We start from the raw sequence: 11506 nt of genomic DNA on the forward strand, positions 1-11506 counted from the left end.
GGAGATGCCCTGTTCCTGATGTTCCCAGCCTGGCTCTTCACTGCCCGCTGTGTTGTTCTCCGGCTCTGCAACCCTGCACTGATTTACATTAACACACTCAGTATCTGTTTTTGTATTAGCCATAGCTCATAGTTTGTGCCCATCACATTCTTATATTCATAAATTAGTACCTGTTATATTAGCCATAGTGGATTTTTTTTTCGCCACCTGTTTTTTCTTAATCTTTGAAGTGTCTATTTTAAGGTTCTGACAGGTAACAGGATGAAATAATGTCCCATGATATTTATTTTTAACCCTTTAATGCATCTATGCTAATTCCGAACCGGAAAAAAATTATGAAGAAAATGCCATATCTCCTTGAGTTAACAACCTATACAGACAAATGAGCACACTTTTCCATACAATTCTGGGCCAAGGACTTTAATGGAATTGTTATTTTTAAGTTTTTTACATATTTTGACTTAATTCTGGGACAAAAATATAAAAGAAAATCGGAAAATGTTCATTTGACTGTATGTTTTCACATTACACTAAAATCCTGTGCATTAAATAAAAACATCTTGGGATTTTTCTTAATCATTGAAGTGTCTACTTTAAGACTATGACAAGTAACAGGACAAAAAATGTCATGTGGGGCTTATTTTTAACCTTTTACTACACCTATCCCAATTTCAAACCTGAAAAAAATATGAATTAATTGGCATAGCTCCTTAAGTTAACAATGTATACAGACAAATGAGCACACTTTTCCATACAATTCTGGGCCAAGGAATTTAATGGAATGGTTATCTTTAAGTTTTTTACACATTTTGACTTAATTCTAGGACAAAAATATCAAAAATGAGCAAAAAATGTTAATTTGCCTGTATGTTTTCCTATTTCTTAATCATTAAAGTGTCTACTTTGAGATTCTGACAGGTAACAGGACAAAAAATGTCCTGTGGGGCTTATTTTTAACTTTTTACTGCATCTATCCCAATGCCGAACCTGAAAAATAATTAAGAAATTGGCATAGCTCCTTCATTTAAAAACCTATACAGACAAACGAGCACACTTTTCCACATAATTCTGGGCCAATAAATTCAATGGAAACTTAAATATTTTTAAGTTCTAGAGAAGTGAGCGCAGTGGTATGGGTTGCCTAACTTCAACAAATGTCCAAGTAAGTTGAAAAAGGCTCAGTATTCTCTGTATTCTCATCTTTTCTCGCTTTATTCTCCGACTGCAGCTTCTCACCGCCTGCTTCGCCTGTGTGGCTCCGCGTTCTCGCATCTGCACTGATCTGATTGGCAAAGGAGAGCGTTTTTTTATAGCACACGTGATTGGTCAGTAAGTTTACTGCGCTGTAAAGCACATAAACCGTAAAGACAATAAACGTTCTGCCGCTTTAAATAAACGCTGTCAGAATTAAATCCTTCTCAGTAGTTTATCGGTTTGGGTCCGGATTGAACAATGTCTGGGTCTGGATCCGGACCGCCTATTAGTGACCCTTGCTCCAGAAGGTTCAGATCCCATGTCATGCAGCAGGTGACCTTTAAAATTGTTTTGCCCCTGCCTATCAAATAGCTTGAGTCTGCCACTGTAAAAAAAATAATAATAATAATTCGTTAATTCAGCTTTGCAAATTATTAGCGTGTGACCTTTCTTTGGCCAGGCAGTGTGTATGTGTATGTATGTAGACTGTCTTTACCAACATATACAGGCACTTGTAATACTCTTGCACATATCAATATGATTCAGGTTTATATTAATTTAATGGACATTGACATTTGCATAGTTTGTAGCCATGTTTACATTTAGTCGATTATGCAACTGGACTACATTATAACTGGTGTTTCGGTTGTCAAGTGCATCTCAGAAAAACAGCTGTGCTTACACAGCTATAAGTATATATTATATACAAGGCATTTACACAGCTTAATTAAACACATTATGTCAGACTTGTGTCAAAAGTTTGCAATCTGCCCTCATAATCAAGCAAAACTGGTACTCATACAAGTCGCAAGTGGTTTCACTGTATTCCATTAAACGCAATAAGACAAAACAGACAGAATTGTCAATTAGGTTATCCAAACAGATCATTGAATTTATTTAACATAAACAGAGACAAACATCCTGGTGCCAGTGAAGCGCTTCTGGCAGAGGTTTACACATGGAAGGGGCAACGGCGACATCATGTGGTCATCCAATTAGTGTGCAGGCTCTAAAGAAAAATAAAGAAGAGAGTTTAAGTACTCTGGTTTAATACTTTTGGTTTGTTCAACACTTTTAAATTTACTACATGCTTTCTTAGGTGTTCCTTCACAGTCTGGATTACTTTAGTATTTTAGAAGAAAAAAAAAACTAATTTCTTTGGACAATAATGACATATTGATGACATTTTTAATATTCCAGCCTTCACTGAGCCAGCAGCTACATACCATAATTCTGAGCTTCATAACTGAGGACCAGAATAAACTACAGATGCTACATGTAGAACTACATCATTACAAGTCAAACCGCTATATACACTGCTCAAAAAAATAAAGGGAACACTCAAATAACACAACCTAGATCTGAATGAATGAAATATTCTCATTGAATACTTTGTTCTGTACAAAGTTGAATGTGCTGACAACAAAATCACACAAAAATCATCAATGGAAATAAAATTTATTAACCAATGGAGGCCTGGATTTGGAGCCACACACAAAATTAAAGTGAAAAAACACACTACAGGCTGATCCAACTTTAATGTAATGTCCTTAAAACAAGTCAAAATCAGGCTCAGTATTGTGTGTGGCCTCCACGTGCCTGTATGACCTCCCTACAACGCCTGGGCATGCTCCTGATGAGGTGGCGGATGGTCTCCTGAGGGATCTCCTCCCAGACCTGGACTAAAGCATCCGCCAACTTCTGGACAGTCTGTGGTGCAACGTGACGTTGGTGGATGGAGCGAGACATGATGTCCCAGATGTGCTCAATCGGATTCATGTCTGGGGAACGGGCGGGCCAGTCCATAGCTTCAATGCCTTCATCTTGCAGGAACTGCTGACACACTCCAGCCACATGACGTCTAGCATTGTCCTGCATTAGGAGGAACCCAGGGCCAACCGCACCAGCATATGGTCTCACAAGGGGTCTGAGGATCTCATCTCGGTACCTAATGGCAGTCAGGCTACCTCTGGTGAGCACATGGAGGGCTGTGCGGCCCTCCAAAGAAATGCCACCCCACACCATTACTGACCCACTGCCAAACCGGTCATGCTGAAGGATGTTGCAGGCAGCAGACCGCTCTCCACGGCGTCTCCAGACTCTGTCACGTCTGTCATGTGCTCAGTGTGAACCTGCTTTCATCTGTGAAGAGCACAAGGCGCCAGTGGCGAATTTGCCAATCCTGGTGTTCTCTGGCAAATGCCAAGCGTCCTGCACGGTGTTGGGCTGTGAGCACAACCCCCATCTGTGGACGTCAGGCCCTCATACCATCCTCATGGAGTCTGTTTCTAACCGTTTGTGCAGACACATGCACATTTGTGGCCTGCTGGAGGTCATTTTGCAGGGCTCTGGCAGTGCTCCTCCTGTTCCTTCTTGCACAAAGGCGGAGGTAGCGGTCCTGCTGCTCGGTTGTTGCCCTCCTACGGCCTCCTCCACGTCTCCTGGTGTACTGGCCTGTCTCCTGGTAGCGCCTCCAGCCTCTGGACACTACGCTGACAGACACAGCAAACCTTCTTGCCACAGCTCGCATTGATGTGCCATCCTAGATGAGCTGCACTACCTGAGCCACTTGTGTGGGTTGTAGAGTCCGTCTCATGCTACCACGAGTGTGAAAGAACCACCAACATTCAAAACTGACCAAAACATCAGCCAGACAGCATAGGTTCTGAGACGTGGTCTGTTGTCCCCACCTGCAGAACCACTCCTTTATTGAGTGTGTCTTGCTAATTGCCAATAATTTCCACCTGTTGTCTATTCCATTTGCACAACAGCAGGTGAAATTGATTGTCAATCAGTGTTGCTTCCTAAGTGGACAGTTTAATTTCACAGAAGTTTGATTTACTTGGAGTTATATTGTGTTATTTGAGTGTTCCCTTTATTTTTTGAGCAGTGTATTATAGTGTTACATGCCCTATAACCAATACAGCATCCCCAACCCGTTGTAAAATCAGTGAATAATTCGGCTCAGAAAATCATCATCACTTGTCACAGTTAATCTGTTATACTAGACTTTATAAGCATTAAATGTCCACAGACCAGATAACATTAATAAAAGATATATTTAAAAAATAATAATAAAAAGGAGGGCACAAAGTTTTATTGACAATAATCTAAATATTGGCCAAATCACACTCTGAAAGACATATTTAAATCATTTTTATGATGTATTACAACAACAATAAATACCTTACTAATTTCCCAGATTGACAAAATGCAAACATGCTAGCTAGCAATAAGTATTTATACTAATTTTGCCCAGAGTGTCTTATTGCTAACTTCATCTCACCATTCTGATCTGAGCAATTTAGGTAATATGTGCTGTAAAAATAACTTTTAGAAAAAAGAACAGTTTATATGAATGACATTTTAATAGGCATTAGACTGTGCCCAGCTCTACCCTCTCTTTATCTCTATATAAATTAAAGATGACAAAGCATCAAATTGATAAAACAGAAAGTAATACTTACTAGACTTTACTGCTTTCTTGCCTAGAAGAAAACAAACAAACAAACAAACAAAAACAAAACAATTCAGAATTATAGGCAAAAACCAAACAAGAATCTGTTCATCTCTGTACACAAAAAAAAACACACACAAGGAAAAAAAAACTAAAATACATTTACATTGTAATTTACTTACCACCATAGGAGAGTTTGTAGTAAACGAAAGTCATGATTCCCAGACCAACCCACAGTTCTTGGTATGCCTTGGTATAGTAAGGGCCTACCCTTGACCACCAGTTAGCAAATGCAGCACCTGCCATCTGATAACCAGGACAGAAGTGGGGATTTTTTTTTTTAAATAATACCCATGATTGTTTCATGAACAGCAGATTGAAAGTTGGTAAAGCATTCAGCATTCACACAACATGTTGAACAAGACAAGGCTTTTAAATTCATGTTTCCCCTTCGCTACTAGTAAAATAAATAAATTGCTCCATATATAACAAAATCTACTATGGGAGAAATTATGGCTTTTGGTCACAACCTAAAGCCTTTCTTCTCTGTTTATTAGGGATGCAACGAATCAGTCATAATCAAGAATGTTGATTTAAAAACTGTGATTACATGCATTACTGGTACAAATACATTTGATTAATGGTATTAAACTTTGTTATTCATGTTTCATGGGTCATTATTAAGTTTGCCTTGGAAACTACTTATGTTATGTTAAGGCAGAGACTGGAAAACAATGACATTTACAGGCGTGCAGCATGTGAGGTAAAACATGCATTGAAAAAGCCTGAGTCCACAAGAAGCAGAGGTGAAGGGCATGACAGGAATAAACCTCATTAATATATCATAGAAGCACCAGCAAATAAACAGTTAGTGGGTTGCAGAGCTTATGAACCTAGGCATTGGACCGTTATCCGCTCGAAACTTAAGGAAATAAGGGGAAATTCTGTGTCGTACACCAAAAAGAGTTTTGACTAACTCAGTTAGGTAAAACAGACGATTAGCCCTCAAACAAGATTTAACTCAGGTGCTAAACTGAAACGTGTTTCTACAGAGTTTGGGGGAAAATATATAGTTAACTGTGCAAAGCAGCTGGACTTGTTTTACAACATCTAATTAGTGTTTGTAGCTAATATACATAATGCTAGCTAGGTAAGTTAGATTAGATAACCATAAGGACATTTTAATGAACACTATACTTTTCAATTACATATTCTATTGTCAATACCTTAAGACAGGTATTCTGTTTTTATAGTGTGTTTTATATTATATATATACTTGTTATGTAATATTTAGCAAGCGCAGGTGATAAACTCGGCTTCCAGCAAAGTAGTTAGCTTGACTATATAGTAGGGCTGCAACGATTAGTTAATATAATCTAGTTCATAAACTTGCCTTTCCGTAAAGCAGCTAGCGTTATCTATGTTAGCTAGCTAGTTAACCAGTTAGGTTAGCAAGTTAGGCTCGCTAGTCCGTCGCGGCTAAGGTGACAAGATAAGGACATTTTAATGCAGACAGCTAAAATTTAACCGTTAAAACAATAACTATCCTGTTATCAAAACCTTAGCGCTGTTATTAAAGTGTGTTTTAATTATTTCAGGGGACGAGAGCTATGTAATTAAATATTAGAAAAAAGGGAGAAACAGCTGGACACGACCATGGGACAAACACGAGTGTACCTGGAACATAATGCTAATTCTCTACGGGTGAAAATCTGTAATAAAACGCTGGTAAGATCTTCAGTGGACACTGAGCTAGCTGTAACGTTAGCTGTAGCCTGTAGTGTCAGGACCTTGTCTGTATCAGGCCGGTTTTAGCTGATAATTATACAGATAATACTCTCTCTGATCTTCTAAACTCGGCTGTATTTAAAGCACAGAGCAGTGTTTAGTTCATTCATATGGAGGAGGAATATCTCCGGTTCTCACCTTTAGAAGAGGATTAATCGCGCTGTTCGGCCCGAGAAGGTCACTGTTCACCGCTGTCTGCCAGGAGAGACACGAACAGGAAGAGCAACACCAACCTTCCGGTTAACGACTTCTTCTTCTTGTTTCGGGTTTAATGGCGGTTGGCAAACCAATTTAAGGTGCATTACCGCCATCTACTGAACTGGAGGGCGAATGTGATTTCGGGAAGTGACGAAACTAATCTATATAACCCATATAAAATAAATAGAGATAGAGAAAGAGGGAGGAAGAAGGAGGGGAAGAAAATAATAATAATAATAATAATAATAATAATAATAATAATAATAATAAATATATTATACACATATATAAATAATAATAATAATAATAATAATAATAATAATAATAATAATAATAATAACAACAGAAATAGACTATGTCAAATTATGTTGAATAAACCAACACTTTTAAGAAAATTAAAAATAAGTTTATGGACAATGCCCATTCCAGAACCATATGACAGCAACCCCTTTCAAGAGAAATCTGTGTGACCCTTTCCCCTTAACATATCGACAAATACAGAGACTGTAAAAAAAGATGGACGTCGTGTCTCCGTTCCCATTCATTCAATGTAAATGAAGCCAAAATCTTCCGCCATGTTGGCGATCCTGAAACCCGAGTCTGCGCAGTAGAGACCAGAGGAGGGAGAAAGACTGTGGATAGCAACCTACTCATTTGAATAACCCCGCCCCTGAGGGCTGCCTCGCGGTCACAGACTGCAGAGCGGGGCGGAGCGGAGCTGACGGTCTGTTATTGGTCCCGCCCATAAGCAGCCCTTTTACCATAACCACACCTTTTTTGAATAGAGCCGAATAACGTTTTAAAAACCGAATTCTGTGGGGATATAAAAATTTGACAATATAAGCAGAGGTTACACTAGCTGTTGCATTTAAATAATGGAGGTAGAATTACAGTATATTAGAAAAAAACGTGATTGAATGTTGTCTGTTTTGCCATTGAAACCTATGGGGATGGGTGGAGTTACACAGCTTTCTGCAGCCGAACAGCAGGGGGAGCCCGACCTGTGGTGGCTTCACTTTTGAGAGACGATGCTCTGTCCAGCTATATACAGTCTATGGACAAATATTCCCCTGTACTCATTATATTGTTCGCAATGAAAAAGAATATGTTCAACTGTTTCCCTTTTCTGACAATGACGACAAAGCCCGTTGTCATGTTTTTTAGGTGAAGATAAGAATTTAGCAAAGTGTGACCCACCCTGAGCCTAGTCAGGACAGTCTCCTGCCTCCGACCATACCCCCCACTGCCACCCAAACCAACCCTTGGCTGTATAGCAAATAAATGCCTTCCCGTGTCCTCCTGCTCCCATGACATCTGCCATAAGTTTCTTACATATAGATCACATGTGTCAAACACAAGGCCCGCGGGCCAAAAGTGGCCCGCCACGTCCTTTTATGTGGCCCGCGAGAGCTTGTAAAATCTTAGTGTCTATAATAAATAGGTCAGAAGCGTTCTTTGACCAAAAACTACATTTCCCACAATGCTTGTCGATTGTATTACCCGCAAAGTTACGGCTTACTGCCACTACACGGCAGTGTAGTCATTGATGTGGAAACCCTGCCGGAGGGAAGGTGTAACTTCGCGGGTGGAATTGAGACATGTTTATCCCATAATGTCCAGAAAAAAAGAAGCTGATGCAGACGGACGGCTGTGCTTCAAGGCGAAAGACCGGTATGCCTTTTGTGTTACGAAGAGTGTTACTGACCAAAATAAACGCTTTTTAGGAGAGATATAAGTTATGTGTAAATATTTATAAGACAATACCTGACAATCTGTTTTAATGATGTTAATAAACATCACTGTGACCCAGCAAAGGACGAGGAGGTGAATCACTTATCTAACCAGCCTGTACTGATTTCTGCCCCCAATACCCTTTCAATAACCTCCAATAGCCTTTAATAGTCTTCAGGAGCCTTCTATAGTCTAACCTTGCAGCCGTGGTGTGTTCTAAACTCCGTAGTTATAAACATCCTGAGGTTAGCAGCGCGCTAACTGACCTGTTTATAATGTAATCCGAGCAGTGACTCCGGGATGGCTGTTCTAACCTGCTGCTGTTAGCTGCTTGGGCTGAAAGATGAACTGTAGAGAGCTGTATTATCCGGTTAGTGCGGTTAAAACCTTTATTTCCTATACAGAAGAACTTTAAAAACTGTAAAAACGCTCCAGACTGGCTCAGCTGAGCCCTGTAGCCCGTGGCTGGGCTGTAGCTCTGACTCAGTAAAGACTGCAGGCTTGTGCTGCTGCAGCTCCCACTAGTGGTTGGATGAGGAACTGCTAAATCTGAGGAAATGCTAAATCTGTCACATGTTCTTAACAGCTCACAATTTTTGATTTTATATTTATTAAGCCTTATTTCAGTATTAAACGTTTTGATCAAAGTTAATATAACTTGTATTTTATGTCATTTCTATTCACTTGAATAGTTTGGTTCTTGATTGGTGGAGTTTTTGGATTTCATAACATGACAAATTAAAAGGATTTATGTTAATAGAGCAACAAGCAAACATTTTTTTCCATGCAACTGTAATATTTGATTGAATAAATAATATATTGAGAGTTATTTAACATTAAGGAGTAATTACATTAATTTTATATTACATCTGGTTACATTTTATTACATTTATAAGTTACATCTGGCCCTCAGAGGACAGCCAATATGCCAATGTGGCCCTCGGCCAAAATGAGTTTGACACCCCTGATATAGATTAATGACCACCAGTGCCTCTGCTTTACTAAGAGGGATGTCATAGTCACACCTAGTTCGTTTCAGGCATTGCCGGGCAGCAACATCCACCGTCTCATTGCCATCAACACCCACATGTGCAGGAACCCATAAAAAATGGACAGAAATAATCTGCATATGCAAACGAAATAAGGCTTGATGTACTTCAAGCACAAGATCTAGTCTACACTGAGACCAGACAGACTGATAAAGAATCTGAGCAGATCACTATTCTCAAGGGGCAGACTTCTTCAGCCCACTGCAATGCTAGCAGAATGGCGACCAATTCCGAGGTGAACACAGATAAGTTGTAAGTTATTAGTCTTCTAGCAATAAAGACCTGCGGTTAACGACTCTTAAACAGCGCCAAATAAAAGTTCCCACCGATAAAATGTACACATAAAATAACCCATTTATCTCACTACCCATTTAACGTCACCTTAATCACTAACGTATATTTGAATATATTTTATATTTCCAAAAATATATATATCCCAAAGACTCAATGCACCACGAGAACCAATAAACTATAATAACTACAACTTTACTATCCTAAAATACAGAGAGGTTTTTTTAACAAGACATCCGTATTTGTTTGAATTTGTAAATAACATTCTATTATAGCACTAAAATGCTTATTGACACTGAGCCACAAGATGGGGATGTTTATTCAGTGTTTCCAACCATCTGGTGGATGGAAGACGAAAGTGCTGGGTCCCCAAATTTACTCCAGAGATTTCCAATAAAAAACACAAAATGCATTTTAAAATAATGATTTGCTAGAACTAATTGTCTTTACATTATGATGTAAAACATCATGTCACATTAAAAAAAGATTCGCTGCCTAATAGTAATAATGAACTTAAAGTGTTTGTTGCATGCACTGTATCAGACAAATCAACTGCTTGACAGTCAAAATGGGAATATAAAAAAAAAATCATAGAGTAATAGATCATAAACAAGGCACATCTGATTAATGTTTCTTTACATTTTTATTTTATAGATATTGTTTTCATAATAAATATGGTCCAAAAGGCACCCGTTTCAGAGAATCATCCACTATAGGCCCTCAAAACTTTAAGGTTTTGAAAAAAGGTTGAGTTGAGACCCAACATCCATATCTGAAGGGGACGAATGTGCTCTGGTGCAAAAGGTTCAGTTTTACACTGGATTGTGTGATAATTATAACCAAACTGGAAATAATAATAATAATAATAATAATAATAATAATCACCTTTAAAAACATTTCCTATATCTTTCATCTTTCCAAGATGGCGGCTACTACCATGGACTAATCTCCACAATTCAGGGTAAGTGATGAGATGTTTACTATAATCTAAAGTTTATTTCTTGTTAATAAAGGCTATTGGCTATAAGTACTGCATAGATGTTTAGTGTTATTTAGCTTATTTAGCTCCATAAAGCACGTTAGAAATGTTTTAAGTGTAAGTCTTTTAACTTAATATTTTCAGTATTTTGAATTAGAATTGATTCTTGTTGGTCTACTGCTCGACTGTATTATAAACTATCCTCTCAAACCATTGCTAATATTTAAACAGACAAAATAAGTGTCATATATTTTTTATGTTTCCTGAAAACCGTAGGTAGGCCCTTCATAAACCTGCCCTGTCTCAACCACAGGCCACCTGCTCCACAATGGACCCAGCATTTAGATTAAAGTCAGACACACATGTACAGGTGACAGGTGTGTTACTTTCATTTTAAATATCTTCCTCAAACCTCAAATAAAGCAAAGAAAACAAGTTAATATTTATAAAGATTTTAGAGTTAAAAAAATGTTGATAAAACATGTAAACAGTGCTCGATAACATCTATGTATATAATTATAAATAAATATGTATATAATTTATGTATCTACCTGTATGTATATATATATATATATACATATACATAGCTCAAGTGGTAGAACGCTCGCCTTGCATGCGAGAGGTAGCGGGATCGACGCCCGCATCCTCCAATCACATGTAGTAAAGTTCAACACCCATATAAAGCTGCAGGATGGCAACTTGTTCTACTGCATGATATAGAACGTTGAGTATGACAGCACGCATGACGTTTCAGCCTGAGGTTTATAAATAGCTCCCCACAGACATGGTGCACGTCGGGGGATTAGATCAAATGGTAGA

At 38.4% G+C, this 11506-nt stretch overlaps 1 protein-coding gene across 1 annotated transcript; it reads right to left on the reverse strand.

Annotated features, from left to right (window-relative positions):
* Window positions 1-2060: 2060 nt before the first annotated feature.
* atp5mj (ATP synthase membrane subunit j) lies at window positions 2061-6725 on the reverse strand. Its single transcript, XM_022663952.2, has 4 exons — window positions 6578-6725; window positions 4834-4957; window positions 4662-4682; window positions 2061-2203 (listed from the first exon to the last, which is right to left on the reverse strand). Exons 2-4 carry the CDS (start codon window positions 4955-4957, stop codon window positions 2190-2192), a joined length of 159 nt encoding a protein of 52 aa, XP_022519673.2. The 5' UTR covers window positions 6578-6725; the 3' UTR covers window positions 2061-2189.
* Window positions 6726-11506: the final 4781 nt, after the last annotated feature.

The sequence above is a fragment of the Astyanax mexicanus genome, chromosome 1 (genome assembly GCF_023375975.1).
Source record: "Astyanax mexicanus isolate ESR-SI-001 chromosome 1, AstMex3_surface, whole genome shotgun sequence".
NCBI lineage: Eukaryota > Metazoa > Chordata > Actinopteri > Characiformes > Acestrorhamphidae > Astyanax > Astyanax mexicanus.